The 14,450-nt window shown below is 36.9% G+C and overlaps 1 protein-coding gene across 5 annotated transcripts in view; it reads left to right on the top strand.

The window, feature by feature from the left end:
- The window catches only part of DYNC2H1 (dynein cytoplasmic 2 heavy chain 1), a 393,081-nt gene that overhangs the window by 57,561 nt on the left and 321,070 nt on the right, over nt 1-14,450 (top strand). For all 5 annotated transcript variants that reach the window (XM_086338264.1, XM_086338263.1, XM_086338267.1 and 2 more), the window contains 6 exons: nt 1,664-1,796; nt 1,896-2,013; nt 4,014-4,126; nt 6,161-6,280; nt 11,264-11,414; nt 13,442-13,647. In XM_086338264.1, the coding sequence (XP_086194390.1) occupies nt 1,664-1,796; nt 1,896-2,013; nt 4,014-4,126; nt 6,161-6,280; nt 11,264-11,414; nt 13,442-13,647 (841 nt within the window). The remainder of the gene's footprint in view (nt 1-1,663; nt 1,797-1,895; nt 2,014-4,013; nt 4,127-6,160; nt 6,281-11,263; nt 11,415-13,441; nt 13,648-14,450) is intronic.

The following is a 14,450-nucleotide window of genomic DNA, read 5'->3' as shown; positions in this document are numbered from 1 at the left end:
GGGTCTCCTGTATTGCAGGCAAATCCTTAACTGTCAGCCACAAGAGAAGTCTAATGTGATATAGGTAATATTATTATCTATATAATACTAATATTGGGGATTCTGAAGTGGCTCAGTGGTAAAGAATCCACCTGCCAATGCAAGAAATGCAGGTTTGATCCCTGGGTCAGGAAGATCTCCTGGAGAAGGAGATGGCAACCCACTCCAGTATTCTTGCCTGGAGAATGCTATGGACAGAGGAGCCTGGTGGACTGTGGAACATGGGATCTCAAAAGAGTCAGACACAACTGAGGGACTAAACAACAACAATATGAATATTATTATAATAATATTACTGTATTATTATAGTAATATTACTAATATACACTTCCTAAAATTGTCAGTTACTTTCCCACTGTAAATCTGATGGACATTTTTTTACTTTATCTCTGACTAGTATCTGATAGAGTTGAGCATTTCTTCTTTCTTAGGAAGTCTATTCCTTTGGCTTCTGTGATCCTGTCCTGTTGGTTTTCTGCCTGACTATCTGGTTCTCCTCCTGGTTCCTAGTCCACAGCTCTCTCTAAATATTTAGATGAAGACATTGTCCAGGTTTCTGCCTGTAGGTTTTCTCTCTCCATATTCTTTGTTTAATGAGCTGAACTTCTTTCAGAATCAATTCTCATCTAGTTGCTGAGGTCTCCTCAACTTGTTTATTGAGCCTATCTTTCTTTTCTGATCTCCAAATATATTAAATATCCTCAACATGTCAAAATTAAATTCGTAACTTTATTTCAAATCCCTTTCCCACAAGTATTTTCTCTGTCATTTCTTTCCCAATAAATGGTACCACCTAACTGCTCAAAGCAGAAGCATAATGGATATCTTTGACCCCTCTCCCCATTTCCAAGTCCAGTTACCAAGTTTTGTTGATTGTAACATACTTATCTATTTTATTACATCTTTTATATCTCTACTTCTTTGGTTTTATTCTAAAGTATTCTAAACTTTTTAGACTACTGCATAATTTTTTGACTTGTTCTCTTCTTCTCCAATATGTTTTTCACACACAAACCAGAGTAATCTTAAAAAAAAAAGTTGCATTACTTGTTTCCTTTATTAAGTAAAACTTTAAAATGGTTTTCTATTGCTCTAAGGATAAAACATATCTGAGGATCTACTCCTATCCCATTTCTCTAACATACTGAGCTCTTTCTCATGATCTTTGCCAGAAACTGCTTCCCTCCTACTCATTGCCTTTTTCTTTATTACTTAAATCTCGGCTTAAATTACTTCCTCAGATAACTCATAGGTTAGGGATTTTCCCATTAACCACTTTAACAAGTTTTTGTACTTTTCTTTCTTAGCATTTATCTTAACTTTATTTGAATATTCAGAGAAATTATTTAGTCTCTTTATCTGTCACTGGGCCATTATCTCTATGAGGTAAGGCTTAATATTTGTTTAGTGAGTTGATGAAATAAGAGAATATGCAATAAAGGAGATTAAAAATGGTAATGGGTTATTATTAACTTTAAGGATTGTGTATTAGATTTATAATAATGTATTACTGTTATACTGGTATTACTAGTTTGTTTTAAGCAGACAAAGAAAAGCCTCTATATCCCTTTTTCAGCCAAAGACTATTAAAACAGATGTGAAAGTAAGTTTTTTTCTTCTGCAGATCAATAATGCTTGACATCAAGAAAGATAATAGAGTCACAACATTAACTACTCATGCCGGAATCAGAAACTCTCTATTAACGATACTTGATCAGCTTCAAAGATGTCAGAAATCATTAAATGAATTTTTGGAGGTATTTTTTTTTAAATCCTTGTATAATAAATTGCAAAGTGCTTTAGTATCTTAGTTATTTGAAAAGATAAGTTTTTTCTTTTTGTTTTTAATTTTTAAGGAAAAACGCTCAGCATTCCCAAGATTTTACTTTATTGGTGATGATGATTTATTAGAAATACTAGGCCAGTCTACTAATCCATCAGTGATTCAGTCTCACCTTAAGAAGCTTTTTGCTGGTAAGATTCAACATTTATTCAGCAGATATTTATTGAGTTTCAGCTATCTTCCAAGCATAATGTTAGGCTCTTAGGCAGACTGTTGAATAAAATGCAGGTCATGTATTCGAAGAACTCAGTTTAGTGGTGGGGCAAACTAGTAAGTTGACAAATTTCTATGATCAACATAAGCAGTGGTGTTATAGCTGTGTCCATGAAACATCTTTGAATCATTTAGTTCAGTTTTGCATATGTCAAGATGACATCTCGAGTGAGATCTGAAGAATATATGTCTTAGTGTTAGACGCTCAATCGTGCCCGACTCTGTGACCCCATAGACTGTAGCCGCCAAGCTCCTCTGTCCATGGAATACTCCAGGCTGGAATACTGGAGTGTGTTGCCATTTCCTTCTCCAAACATAAGTCTTGAAAGTGAAAATGGAAGTCACTCAGTCATGTCCAACTCTTTGCGACCCCATGGACTGTATACAGTACATGGAATTCTCCAGGTCAGAATACTGGATTGGGTAGCGTTTCCCTTCTCCAGGGGATCTCCCCACCTGGGGATCGAACCCAGGTCTCCTGCACTGCAGGCGGATTCTTTACCAGCTGAGCCACAAGGGAAGCCCAATATAAGGTCTGGAAGTGAGGAAGAACGTGTCCCTTCATTACTGAGTTTAAAGGTCTCCTGAGTATCATCCCAGTGGATATACTCAATAGGCAATTATTGTTAGCAGAGGTACCTGGAATGGAGATGTAAAATTGGGAGTCATCTGTGTAGAGATGATAATCGTTTACTAGCTAAGTTGTGTCCGACTCTTGTGACCCCACGGACTATAGTCTGCTAGGCTCCTCTGTTCATGGGGTTTCTCAGGCAAGAATACTGGGATGGGTTGCTGTTGCCTTCTCCAGGGGATCTTCCCCACTGAGGGATGAAACCTGTGTCTCTGGCATTGGTAGGTAGATTCATTACCACTGAGTGACCAGGAAGCCCATAAATGATGATTAGGTTATAGGAATAGGAGGGATTACCTGGTAAAGTGGAGAGTTACAGTGCCATGTGCTTTGATGTTGTTGAATCATTTAAGTTAAGTAATTGCATTTGGAGTTGGTTTGCTACACAAACAGTGATTGTTATTATTTTCTTAAAATATTATTTGTTGGAAAAAGAAATTTCATCTTCACTTATATTCAGGGATTAGGCCTACAAGCCAAATCGGATTTACTATCTTTTTTTTTTTTTTTTAAAGAAGCTTTTGTTGAAAGGAATACAGTCATGCCCATTATTGTCTGTAGCTGCTTTTGTACTACAAGCATAGATTTGAGTGATTGACAAAGAGATATGACCGTAAAAACCTCAAATATTTACTCTTCGTTGTTTTACAGAAGTATTTACTAACCATTGTATATCCTAAGCTTTAAAGTGTTTATATCTATAACTGATTTGGCCTGTGGAGATAGTAGAAAGAGTTCTTCTAATTAGAAAGTTTGCTTTCAAGTTCTATTATATGTTAGTTATTAGTTTACCTCCCTGAAATCTAGTTTCTTTCTTTAAATTGTAAATAATAATTTATGGAGTTTTTCTGAAGATCCAAACTGGGTCATGTCTGTTTTTTATACCATAAAGTGAGTGTAAATTTTGGGAAAAGGAAGTGTTGTTTGCTTTCCCCCTTTGCTCTTATCTTTTTATTTCACATAAGTGGAATCATCAGTATGTATTCTTATGCGCTCATTTGTGCCTGGCTTTTTTCAATCATCATAATATTTTCAACTATATTTTATTCCTTTCTTTGCTGAAAATAGTTGTGCAAATATATCACAGTTTCTCATTCACCTTTTGGGTATTTGGTTTGTTTCTAGTTTTTGGTGATGAAAAGCTGTTCTTTTATGTTATATAACTGAACTAATATAATTCTAATATATAAATATGTTACAAAGTATACATTTTGTAATCATATGTAATATCTAATAATTATGTGTTTAAGGAAGCTTTGCATTTAAATTGTTTCTTTTGTAATATAGGCATACACAGCGTCTGTTTTGATGAGGAATTAAAACATATAACTGCAATGAAATCTTTAGAAGGAGAAGTTGTACCTTTTAAAAATAAAGTTCTTCTGTCCAGTAATGTAGAGGTAAGTAATTCTTTTTCAAATTTGAAAGTATAAAAAAATTAACAGTATGAACTTTGTATCAGAAGTAATTTGGTCAATTTGTAGAGTAAGTTGGTTAATTTAGGCCTTTTAGAAACCTTTCTCATATCTTAAAAATAATTTTTTTGGTAAAGTTCACAATGATTTGATATTAAGGAGACTATGAATTTTTAGTTTTTGGAATGCAGCATGTAACTTTGAAAAGAACTTTTGCTTTGAAGTCAAAAGGACTTGGATATTAATTGTAGCTCCACAACTTATTAGATAAATAACTGTGAGTCTCAGTTTTCTTAAGTATTGAATGAGAAGTCCTACTAGCTATTGCAAAGCCTTTCATTGACACTTAAACGAGATAATTGGTGTTAGGTACACTGTAGTGTGACTTCCCAGTGGCACCAGTGGTTAAGAACTCACTTGCCAATACACAAGACGTGAGGGATGTAAATTTGATCCCTGGGTCTTTTAAGATCCCCTGGAGGAGGGCAATGCAGTCTACTCCAGTATTCTTGCCTGGAAAATCCCATGGACAGAGGAGCCTGGCAGGCTACAGTCCATGGGGTCGCAGAATCAGATACAACTGAAGCAACTCAGCATGCACACACGCACGCACACGATAGTGTTTGGAATATAAGTTCTCAATAAGTCTTTGTTCTTTTTTTCTTCAGAATCTGAGTTGTATAAGATGGTTTAAGTGAACAAGTAAACTTGAAACTAGTGCATTTATACTACAACTATCGATTAATTCGTTCTATTGGACTAGAAGTGAACTGTCAAGTGTCTATTACAGTTACACAGATAAAGCCAACAGCATTAGGATGTATGCATCAAATTATAATTTTTAAGTTCCAAAGTTATCTTCCAACTGCAGGTCAGGTCCATGCCTTATCATATGTATATCTGTACAGTTTACAAAATGTCCATTCTTGGTTGGGCCTCTATATCTTGTTGGATATGGAGTGTATCAATCAGGTGGCTGTAAGCATAGATTTGTTAGGTAACTATCATGTTTGGTGAAGGGTTTTATTGTTTTTGCTGTTGTTTTCCTTTCTTGTAATTTTATTAGGACTGGTGGAACACACAGAGAAAAAGCTGTTAGCAGCTGGGATAGCACAGAACTCTGGAAGCTCCTGTGATAGTAGCAGAGTAGGTGTCTGCAGCCTTGCACTGAGAGGTCTTACTCTTTAGCTGCAGTGGCTTTTGAACTGGGCAAAAGCTTGTGCTCTTTTTAATACTGGAAAACACTCTAAAAATAAATAGTAAAAAGCTAGAACTTAGAGTTAAAATAGGTAATGATGAAAAGCTTTTGAAGCTTGCAGTTTTGTCCTTATATTTTGTTGAGAATGATGCAGTTTTTTAAAGTTAAATAGTGATTCTTAAATATTCATTGCTGTTTTGATAAATTATCATTCTTATTTTGACTTTAGTTAACTTTTATATTCTTTTATCTATAATTAAATAATTGAAAAATTGTTTTGACCTTGAAATAGAACTAATTTTGTTTGAAGAGGGAGCTTAACTCCTTAAATAATATAGTTCACCTTAATGAAGCAATCTCTTTTTATAGTTACAGTTTTCTAAACATGAGATCATCAGGTTAGCATGAGCCAGGGGACTTAGCCAGTCAGTGTGGCTCTAATTTACTGGCTCAGCGACTTAGCCAGTCAGTGTGGCTCTAATTTACTGGCTCAGCTGTCTAGTTTGGTTTGTCATAATGACGAAATGAATGAGTTATTTTTTAAATGTTCATATTTTTTTGGTTTGTATGGATGATGATAGTGATCACTAACTACACATTTTTGAGTTTCACACTTACCATTATGCCAAGAGGTGAAAAAAAGTTATTTTCAATTTATTTAAATAATTTATTAAAAAAATATATGCCATTTAGCATATTTTTGGAATGTGAGAGTCAGTAAGAAATTATAACCTTCATGAAATAAAAAATAGAGTCATTAGGTTGTGTTTTTGTTTTATGACTGGTGTAATAAGAAATACATTTTCTAATCTTACTTTCAGACTTGGTTAAATGATTTAGCCTTGGAAATGAAGCAGACTTTGAAAGAGCTGTTGACAGAATGTGTTACTGCTGGTCGAAGTTCTCAAGGTGCAATTGACCCATCCTTTTTCCCTTCACAGGTAAGGGAATGTCTTCAGTAGAAATAGGCATGGTATCATTGGGAGAGCCCTGATCTAGAGGTCAGGAGGCTTACACAACTGGGATCTTTGTTGTCCTTTTATCTAGCAGTGAACATCTGGCACATTGCTTACCTTCCTCAGTCCCTCAACTGTAAAATGTGAGGGAGGAACTGCATGATAGTGAAATTCCCTTCTAGCTCCATTAGTCTGCTATAATTTGGATGCTTTCAAAGTAGAAACCTGTTGACATTGCAGCTATCAAGCCAGTGGAGGGTGGAATTGGGAGGCAGAATCAGTGATGTAGTACTTTCCTGGTTCCAGATGCTTAGTCCTTCACTGGTGAAGAATCACAGGCTCTATAACTTTGTCTCTCACCCTTCCCATAAACTCATATAGGAGGTTGGAGCTGGCAGAAGTTTAGCAGAGTGTTAGTATAGGTCTCAAGGCAGGAGTACTGAAGTGGTTTGCCATTCCCTTCTCCAGTTGACCACATTCTGTCAGAACTCTCCACCATGACCCGCCCGTCTTGGGTGGCCCTACACAGCATGGCTCATAGTTTCATTGAGTTAGACAAGGCTGTGGTCCATGTGATTAGATTGGTTAGTTTTCTGTGATGGTGGTTTTCAGTCTGTTGAGAAGGCAATAGCAGCCCACTCCAATACTCTTGCCTGGACAATCCCACGGATGGAGGAGGCTGGTAGGCTGCAGTCCATGGGGTCACGAAGAGTTGGACACTTACTGAGCGACTTCACTTTCACTTTTCACTTTCATGCATTGGAGAAGGAAATGGCAGCTCACTCCAGTGTTCTTGCCTGGAGAATCCCGGGGATGGCAGAGCCTGGTGGGCTGCCGTCTGTGGGGTCGCACAGAGTCAGACACGACTGAAGCAACTTAGCAGCAGCAGCAGCAGCCCTGTGATGGAGAAGGATAAGAGGCTTATGAAAGCTTCCTGATGGGAGAGAGTGACTGAGGGGGAAACTGGGTCTTGTTCTGTGGGTGGGGCCCTGCTCAGTAAATCTTTAATCCAATTTTCTGTTGATGGGTGGGGCTGTGTTCCCTCCCTGCTATTTACCTGGGGCCAAGCTATGGTGGACCTCCCTGGTGGCTCAGATGGTAAAGCATCTGCCTATACTGCCGGAGACCTGGGTTCGATCCCTGGGTTGGGAAGATGGGAGAAGGAAATGGCAACCCACTCCAGTACTCTTGCCTGGAAAATCCCATGGACAGAGGAAGTAGGCTACAGTCCATGGGGTTGCAAAGAGTCGGACACGACTGAGCAACTTCACTTCTTCACTTCAAACTATGGTGGAGGTAATGAAGATAATAGTAACCTCCTGCTTTGAACTGTGGTGTTGGAGAAGACTCTTGAGAGTCCCTTGGACTGCAAGGAGATCCAACCAGTCCATCCTAAAGGATGAATGTTCATTGAAAGGACTGATGTTGAAACTGAAACTCCAGTACTTTGGCCACCTGGTGCAAAGAACTGACTCATTGGAAAAGACGCTGATGGTGGGAAAGATTGAAGGCGGGAGGAGCAGGGGACGACAGAGGATGAGATGGTTGGATGGCATCACCAACTTGATGGACATGATTTTGAATAAACTCTGGGAGTTGGTGATGGACAGGGAGGCCTGGCGTGCTGCAGTCCATGGGTCACAAAGAGTCGGACACAACTGAGCGACTGAACTGAACTGAAGTGTAGGTCTGAAATAATCATAGCCCTGAACTAGAACTTTGACAGCAAAGAAAAGAGCTAGGTTGCAAAGTTGATATAGATATTGCTGGAGGTCAGTGTTCATAGCAACTTTTTTCTGAAACACTGGATATTATATCACAAAACTTGTTCTCACAAAACTTGTTCTGACCCATATTAAAGTATAGCACTAGGACTTGGATTAAATATCCTGCCTTGTTCAGGATTAGTTTTATTGCTGGTTGAGACTAACACTATACAGGTAGGGTATCAGGAACTTTAGTTCTTAGAGACTATGAAAGGCAGGTATTGAGATAATCTGTGATTTCTCACAGGAAAGTCTACCTTTTTTTTTGTTTTTCAAATTAAAACATTCAACAGCTATTGGAACAGGTTTTTATGTTCTTCTAAAGCATGAGAAGTTAGATAGGAAACTTGCAACATTTTAGACTTAGCTATTTTACCATTTGTATCAGTTGCATCTTTTAGCAGTTTAAGTCAAGCTAAAATATGTTTTAAAAAAATCTTAAGTTCTTAGAGAAAAATAAAAATAATCATTGATGAATAAAATAATGCCATTGCAAAGCTAGAATTAAAGTGTTTTATTACCTCTGGAAATGTTTCCTAGTATTCTGTCAATTTCTAGGTAGGATTTAAATTGACTTTTGGAGAAGGCAATGGCAACCCACTCCAGTACTCTTGCCTGGAAAATCCCATGGATGGAGGAGCCTGGTGGGCTGCAGTCCATGGGGTCGCTAAGAGTCGGACACGACTGAGCGACTTCACTCTCACTTTTCACTTTCCTGCATTGGAGAAGGAAATGGCAACCCACTCCAGTACTCTTGCCTGGAGAATCCCAGGGACGGGGGAGCCTCGTGGGCTGACGTCTATGGGGTCACACAGAGTCGGACACGACTGAAGTGACTTAGCAGCAGCAGCAGCAGCAGAATAAAAGACACAATATTAAAAAGTATACGAAAGTAAGAATTGCATAAGAATTAGATTGAGGAAAAAAAAAAAGAATTAGATTGAGGAAATGAGAGTTTTATCAGGAGATGTATTAGGGGTTACAGGCTAAAGAAGGTTGCTGAATTGAGCATGAAACAGTTCTGGGTTCTGAGCAATCAAGAAATATGTGAATTACTAAAATGTAAATAGCTCATTAGCTCTGTAAAAATGTGAACTACTGAACCGTATTTAGAAAATAATTCTAGTTTACTAGCAGTTAATGTTAAGAAAAAATTATCTCAGGAGACTGTATATAAATGGATTGAATAGTATAATTGGCTACATGAATGTCTGGGACAGGTTACTGTGTACTGTTTATTCAGTTCTCTAAAGACATCTTTGTGAGGACCTGAAATAATCAGGTGGAGAAAGCACTTTCTGGTCTGGGAGGGAGGCAGCATAATAAAGTGGAAAGAATCTGACTTACCTTGGTTTGAATCCTATCTTTGGAGTGATTGTTTTGGCCACTTAGTTAAGAGGGTGTAATAACACCTCCATGGCAACTCATTTTGAAGGTTAGATTTTATTAGTGGAGCAGCACCGTTGCTGCTGCTGCTGCTGTCGCTTCAGTCGTGTCCGACTCTGTGCGACCCCACAGACGGCAGCCCACCAGGCTCCCCGGTCCCTGGGATTCTCCAGGCAAGAACACGAGTGGGTTGCCATTTCCTTCTCCAATGCATGAAAACTGACCATTATATTTTAGGCAATTAAAATCTTAGTGTCTGTTCAGGTATCTGAATGGTAATGTGAGATGAGAATTAGTCAAGACTAATGTCTTGAGTATCATTTCTGTTAGTCTCTCATAGAAATTGTATAGCAGACTGTTAAAAATTGAGATATTGATGTGCACTTATTTATAACACAGAAATTCAGTAGTACTCCCTGAATGAAAATCCACATATATACATATTAGTTTTGAGGTGGCATGTGAGCATTTTCATATGAAAATTAAAAAGCAGAGTCTTTTCTTACAAAGCAAATTTGGATTTGTTTAAATACTTTCCAGTCCAGTTCAGTCACTCAGTCATGTCTGACTCTGCGACCCCATGGACTGTAGCATGCCAGGCTTCCCTGTCCATCACCAGCTCCCAGAGCTTACTCAAACTCCTGTCCATCGAGTTGGTGATGCCAATCAACCATCTCATCCTCTGTCGTCCCCTTTTCCTCCTGCTTTCAATCTTTCGCAGCATCAGGGTCTTTTCCAGTGAGTCAGTTCTTCACATCAGATGGCCAAAGTAAATGCTTTACCATATACTTGATTAATTAAATGTTTTACCATATACTTGATTAAAGAAGCTGGTGAGTTTTGTACTACAAAGTATGAGAGATGACTTTGCCCTGGAAAGTTACTAATTGATTTTCTTTTTTGTTAAAGAACTTGATGTGGTACTTATATAATGTTCTGACTTAGAGCAAACAGCAGCTTAGCCTGCTATATTGTTTTAAAATGTCTATATAGGTAATGAATTCATTTGAGAAATAGAGGCATTTAATGATGTTTTCTGGATGCTAAAAGGTAAATATAAGAAAAAGACAATCTGTTTAGTAGTAATTGGTCAGTAGGTTTTGTGCTTTATATGATGATGAATGGTTCATGTCTTTAGTTTAAAGGAGGGTCCTTTTCCATCTAAGAACTGTATCAAAGTATTTTAAAATATGGTTTCAAAATCTGGTATTTAAATGTATCATTTGCTTTATCAGTAACCTTGCTATATAAATTATATTACAGAAATCAAACAGCATTAATAGTTCATGTTTTATGTGAACATGAAGATGATCTATATTTAGTGTCTATTTATGGGGATTAGATTGAACGATTAATACAAATCTTGTTTTAAGATAAAATTGATATTTTGAAATCGTAGACTTCAGTGGTATACTGAGAGATTATTTTCGAATGCTACAAGATTACTCTTTTTATTAAATAGGATTAAATATTCTGATATCTTTGCTGGTTAACAGAAGCCATTTATGAAGAGAGTCAGGGGAAGAAAGTACAAAGGCACTTAGGTTATAATAAGCTTAGTGGGTTCAAAGGCCCAAAAATAGGCCTACAGAAGAATAGTGAGAGATGATTTCTGAGAAGTAGGCTTCAGCTGAATCACACAGTGCTTTTCCTACAAATGTATTACTCTATTAATATGTGAGGTGCCAGTAAGACATTCATGTAGGGAGATCCAATATGTAATTGGAAATTTGGAAAGAGGTATCTTTCCTTACATTTATAAAATATTTCTAAATAAATTCACCTTTTAAAAATAATTTTTCTCTTTATTCATTAGATATTATGCTTGGCAGAACAGATTAAATTCACTGAAGATGTAGAAAATGCTATCAAAGATCATAGTCTTCATCAGATTGAAACACAGCTGGTAAATAAGTTGGAGCACTATACTAACATTGATACAAGTTCTGAGGATCCAGGGAATACTGGTATGGAAGAATGTTCCATTGTTTCCTGACTTTTGTTATTTGAACATTTCTTTTAGTATTCTATCTTAATTTATCTATTGTGCTTTTGTCTGTCAATCAGTCAATAATCTGTCTATTTTGGAGGTTAATTTAGGAATTATAGATATACTTAACTTTTATATTGTACTTGGAATCAATAATTTATTATTTTTAATGGAATGTAGAAATCTTACCATTGTATAGATTTCTTTATCCTCCCCTTTTTATGTTATTTTCAATGTGTATAGATATTTATCTATATCTATATATTATATATTGCATATATATTTATCTATGTGTATGTGTGTGTGTGTATATATATATATATATATAAATATAGGTATTTATCTATATACATTGAAAACTCCATGAGAGTCTAACTTTTCCTTTAACCATCACCTGTATTTCAGAGGACCTGAGGATAGTTTATTGTATTTAGATTCTTACCATTTCTGTTGGCCATCCTTCATCTTGGTTTCTTCCGGTGTTTATCTTTGTTTGAAGAATTTCCTTTAGTCTTTCTTTTATAGCATGTTTGCTGAATATGAATCTTACAGATTTCCTTCACTTGAGAATTGTCTTCATTTCACCTTTATTATCTTTTCTGATGTGAGTTGGTTTTTTTTTTTTTTTTTTTGGTTCTTTTCATGTTGAATGATTTCAGATTGTATCCTGGACATTTTGAATATTGCATTACAAAAATCTTAAAAGTGAAAGTGAAGTCGCTCAGTCGTGTCCGACTCTTTGCGACCCCATGGCCTGTAGCCTATCAGGCTTCTCAGTCCAAGGGATTTTCCAGGCAAGAATGCTGGAGTGGGTTACCATTTCCTTCTCCAGGGGATCTTCCCGACCCAGGGATTGAACCCGGGTCTCCCGCATTGTAGGCAGACGCTTTACCTTCTGAGCCACCGGGGAAGTCAATAATCTTAGTGTTATTTAAAATTTCCGGATAGTGTTGATATTTTTCTGTGAGCAAGTGCTCTCGTTAGGTTCAGCCCCAAGTTCCAGTCAGCCTTCTGTGGGCTGTGGGTCCCACGTCTGTTCTGTCTGTGCTGTGTTCTTCAGATCGTCGGACCTTTCCCACATGTGTGCCGCCTAGTGGCCAGTCATCAAAATCCAATTTAATCTGCGCTTCAGGCTGGGTTCAGTTCTCTCATGAAGAAGTTTCCGGGGCGTCTCCCCAGGCTCCTCCTGCTCCGTGAACTCCCCAGGGTTCTGTTGTTCCCTCGGGCTACCCTTTTGACTTCCGGTCAGAGAGCAGGGCCTCCGTGTGCTCTCCCACACGCTTCCTGTGACTGGGCCCGTGTCTTGGACCAGCTGATGGAGAGAAGAGACAAAAGAGCAGTTTGGGTTTGCCTCCCTCTCTTGGGGTCATGACTCCTCTAATTTGAGAGGGCGGTTCTCTTCCTTCAGAGTTTTAGGCATTTCTGGGACTCAGCTGCCAGCGCTGTGGCTACGGGGAGACTCCATTTTTGCTTTTCAACTTGGAGGTAGAGGCCTTGTCCTTGAACTCTATCTGGTTACACCGTTATGGTTTCTGGCAACACTGAGTCCAGGTCCATGCATATAAGAGAGAAAAAAGGAAAAAGGTAAACTTACCACTGGTTTGGTTGTACTTCTGATTCTGCCCTTCCCCAATTTGCCTGATACTCTACTTTTGCAGAGTCCTAAAAAGCTGTTTAATGCAGGTTGTCTGTGTTTTATATCTGCATTCAGAGGGAAATCCAGGCTGAGAGTCCTTACTCCCTTGCAGAAGGAACCAGAACCCCTGTTTCACTGAATTTTTATACCTTAGTTTTTACACTCACTGTTCTTATTGGTGCATTTGACATTCTTTTGAGTTGCATGATGTATGTTACTGTACTATTAAGATGGATTATGAAATTAAATGCACTAAGGAATCATATATATGTAAATTTGCTAAGGAATCATTCATATATATACATATAAAATGTTAAAGTACATAAATCACAGGCAACGTTTTCACCAATTATTTTAATTGTGTACAGAATCTGGCATTTTGGAGCTTAAACTTAAAGCACTTATTCTTGATATTATCCATAATATTGATGTGGTGAAGCAGTTAAACCAAGTGCAGATTCATACAACTGAAGACTGGGCTTGGAAAAAACAAGTTAGATTCTATATGAAAAGTGATCACACATGTTATGTTCAAATGGTGGATTCTGAACTTCAGTATACTTATGAATACCAGGTATGTGTTGTGGTAGAAATGTTTAATTTTTCCAGTTAGGAATTATTTACTTTAAAGGAAATTTGCTATTGAATGAAAAAGTTATTTTAATTTTAGTTGTAACTTTTGTTTGTGTTATTGTCTTTTATTTCATTATAATTAGAAAGATGTTATATTGGAAAAATTCTATTTACAAAAAAGTTAAAATAATGACAGTGTTGTGCTGATTTCTCTAAATGTGCCATTTCTTGAAATAGTATTTATTTATGTAGACTGAAATATATCTCTAATCCAAAGGGAAGTGAATATTAGGCAACCTCGGTAGAAGCAATTTGGTTTGTGTCTTCTTTTATGAGGCCAAAATTAGTTAATATGTTAAAGTATGTTTGTTAAATATCTTCAGTTTGCAAGGTAAAAGAATTTTAAAACAAATAATGTAATCTATTCTCAAAAAATCCATCTGTATGCTCTTTGCCTTTTTCCATCATAGTGAATCAGTCATCAGGATGCATTTGACATTTATGTTCATAAGCATATGTCAGGAGAGTTGCCTGCTGGCTCTTTCAAAAAGGAAATGAATTTTGAGACTCAAATCTGTCCACTTAAATTAAGGAAAAAACTATAAAATGCAATTTGAATTTGAATCTATTTTTTGAGAATTATTTGATAATTTAAGATTATTAATTTCATAAGGAATTTTTCAAATTAATTATACTTTGAGATTTCCAAAGTAGTTCTGATTTGTGAAGATTGTAAGATTCAAGGAATTTTAAAATACAAAATAGAATGATTATTGTATGCAATTATATTGAGTTGTATTGGAA

This window comes from Bos grunniens, chromosome 15, assembly GCF_055505025.1.
Source record: "Bos grunniens cultivar Pamir isolate PY7600 chromosome 15, Bosgru_T2T1.0, whole genome shotgun sequence".
Classification (NCBI taxonomy): domain Eukaryota; kingdom Metazoa; phylum Chordata; class Mammalia; order Artiodactyla; family Bovidae; genus Bos; species Bos grunniens.
This window is presented reverse-complemented; position numbering and strand designations above follow the sequence as displayed.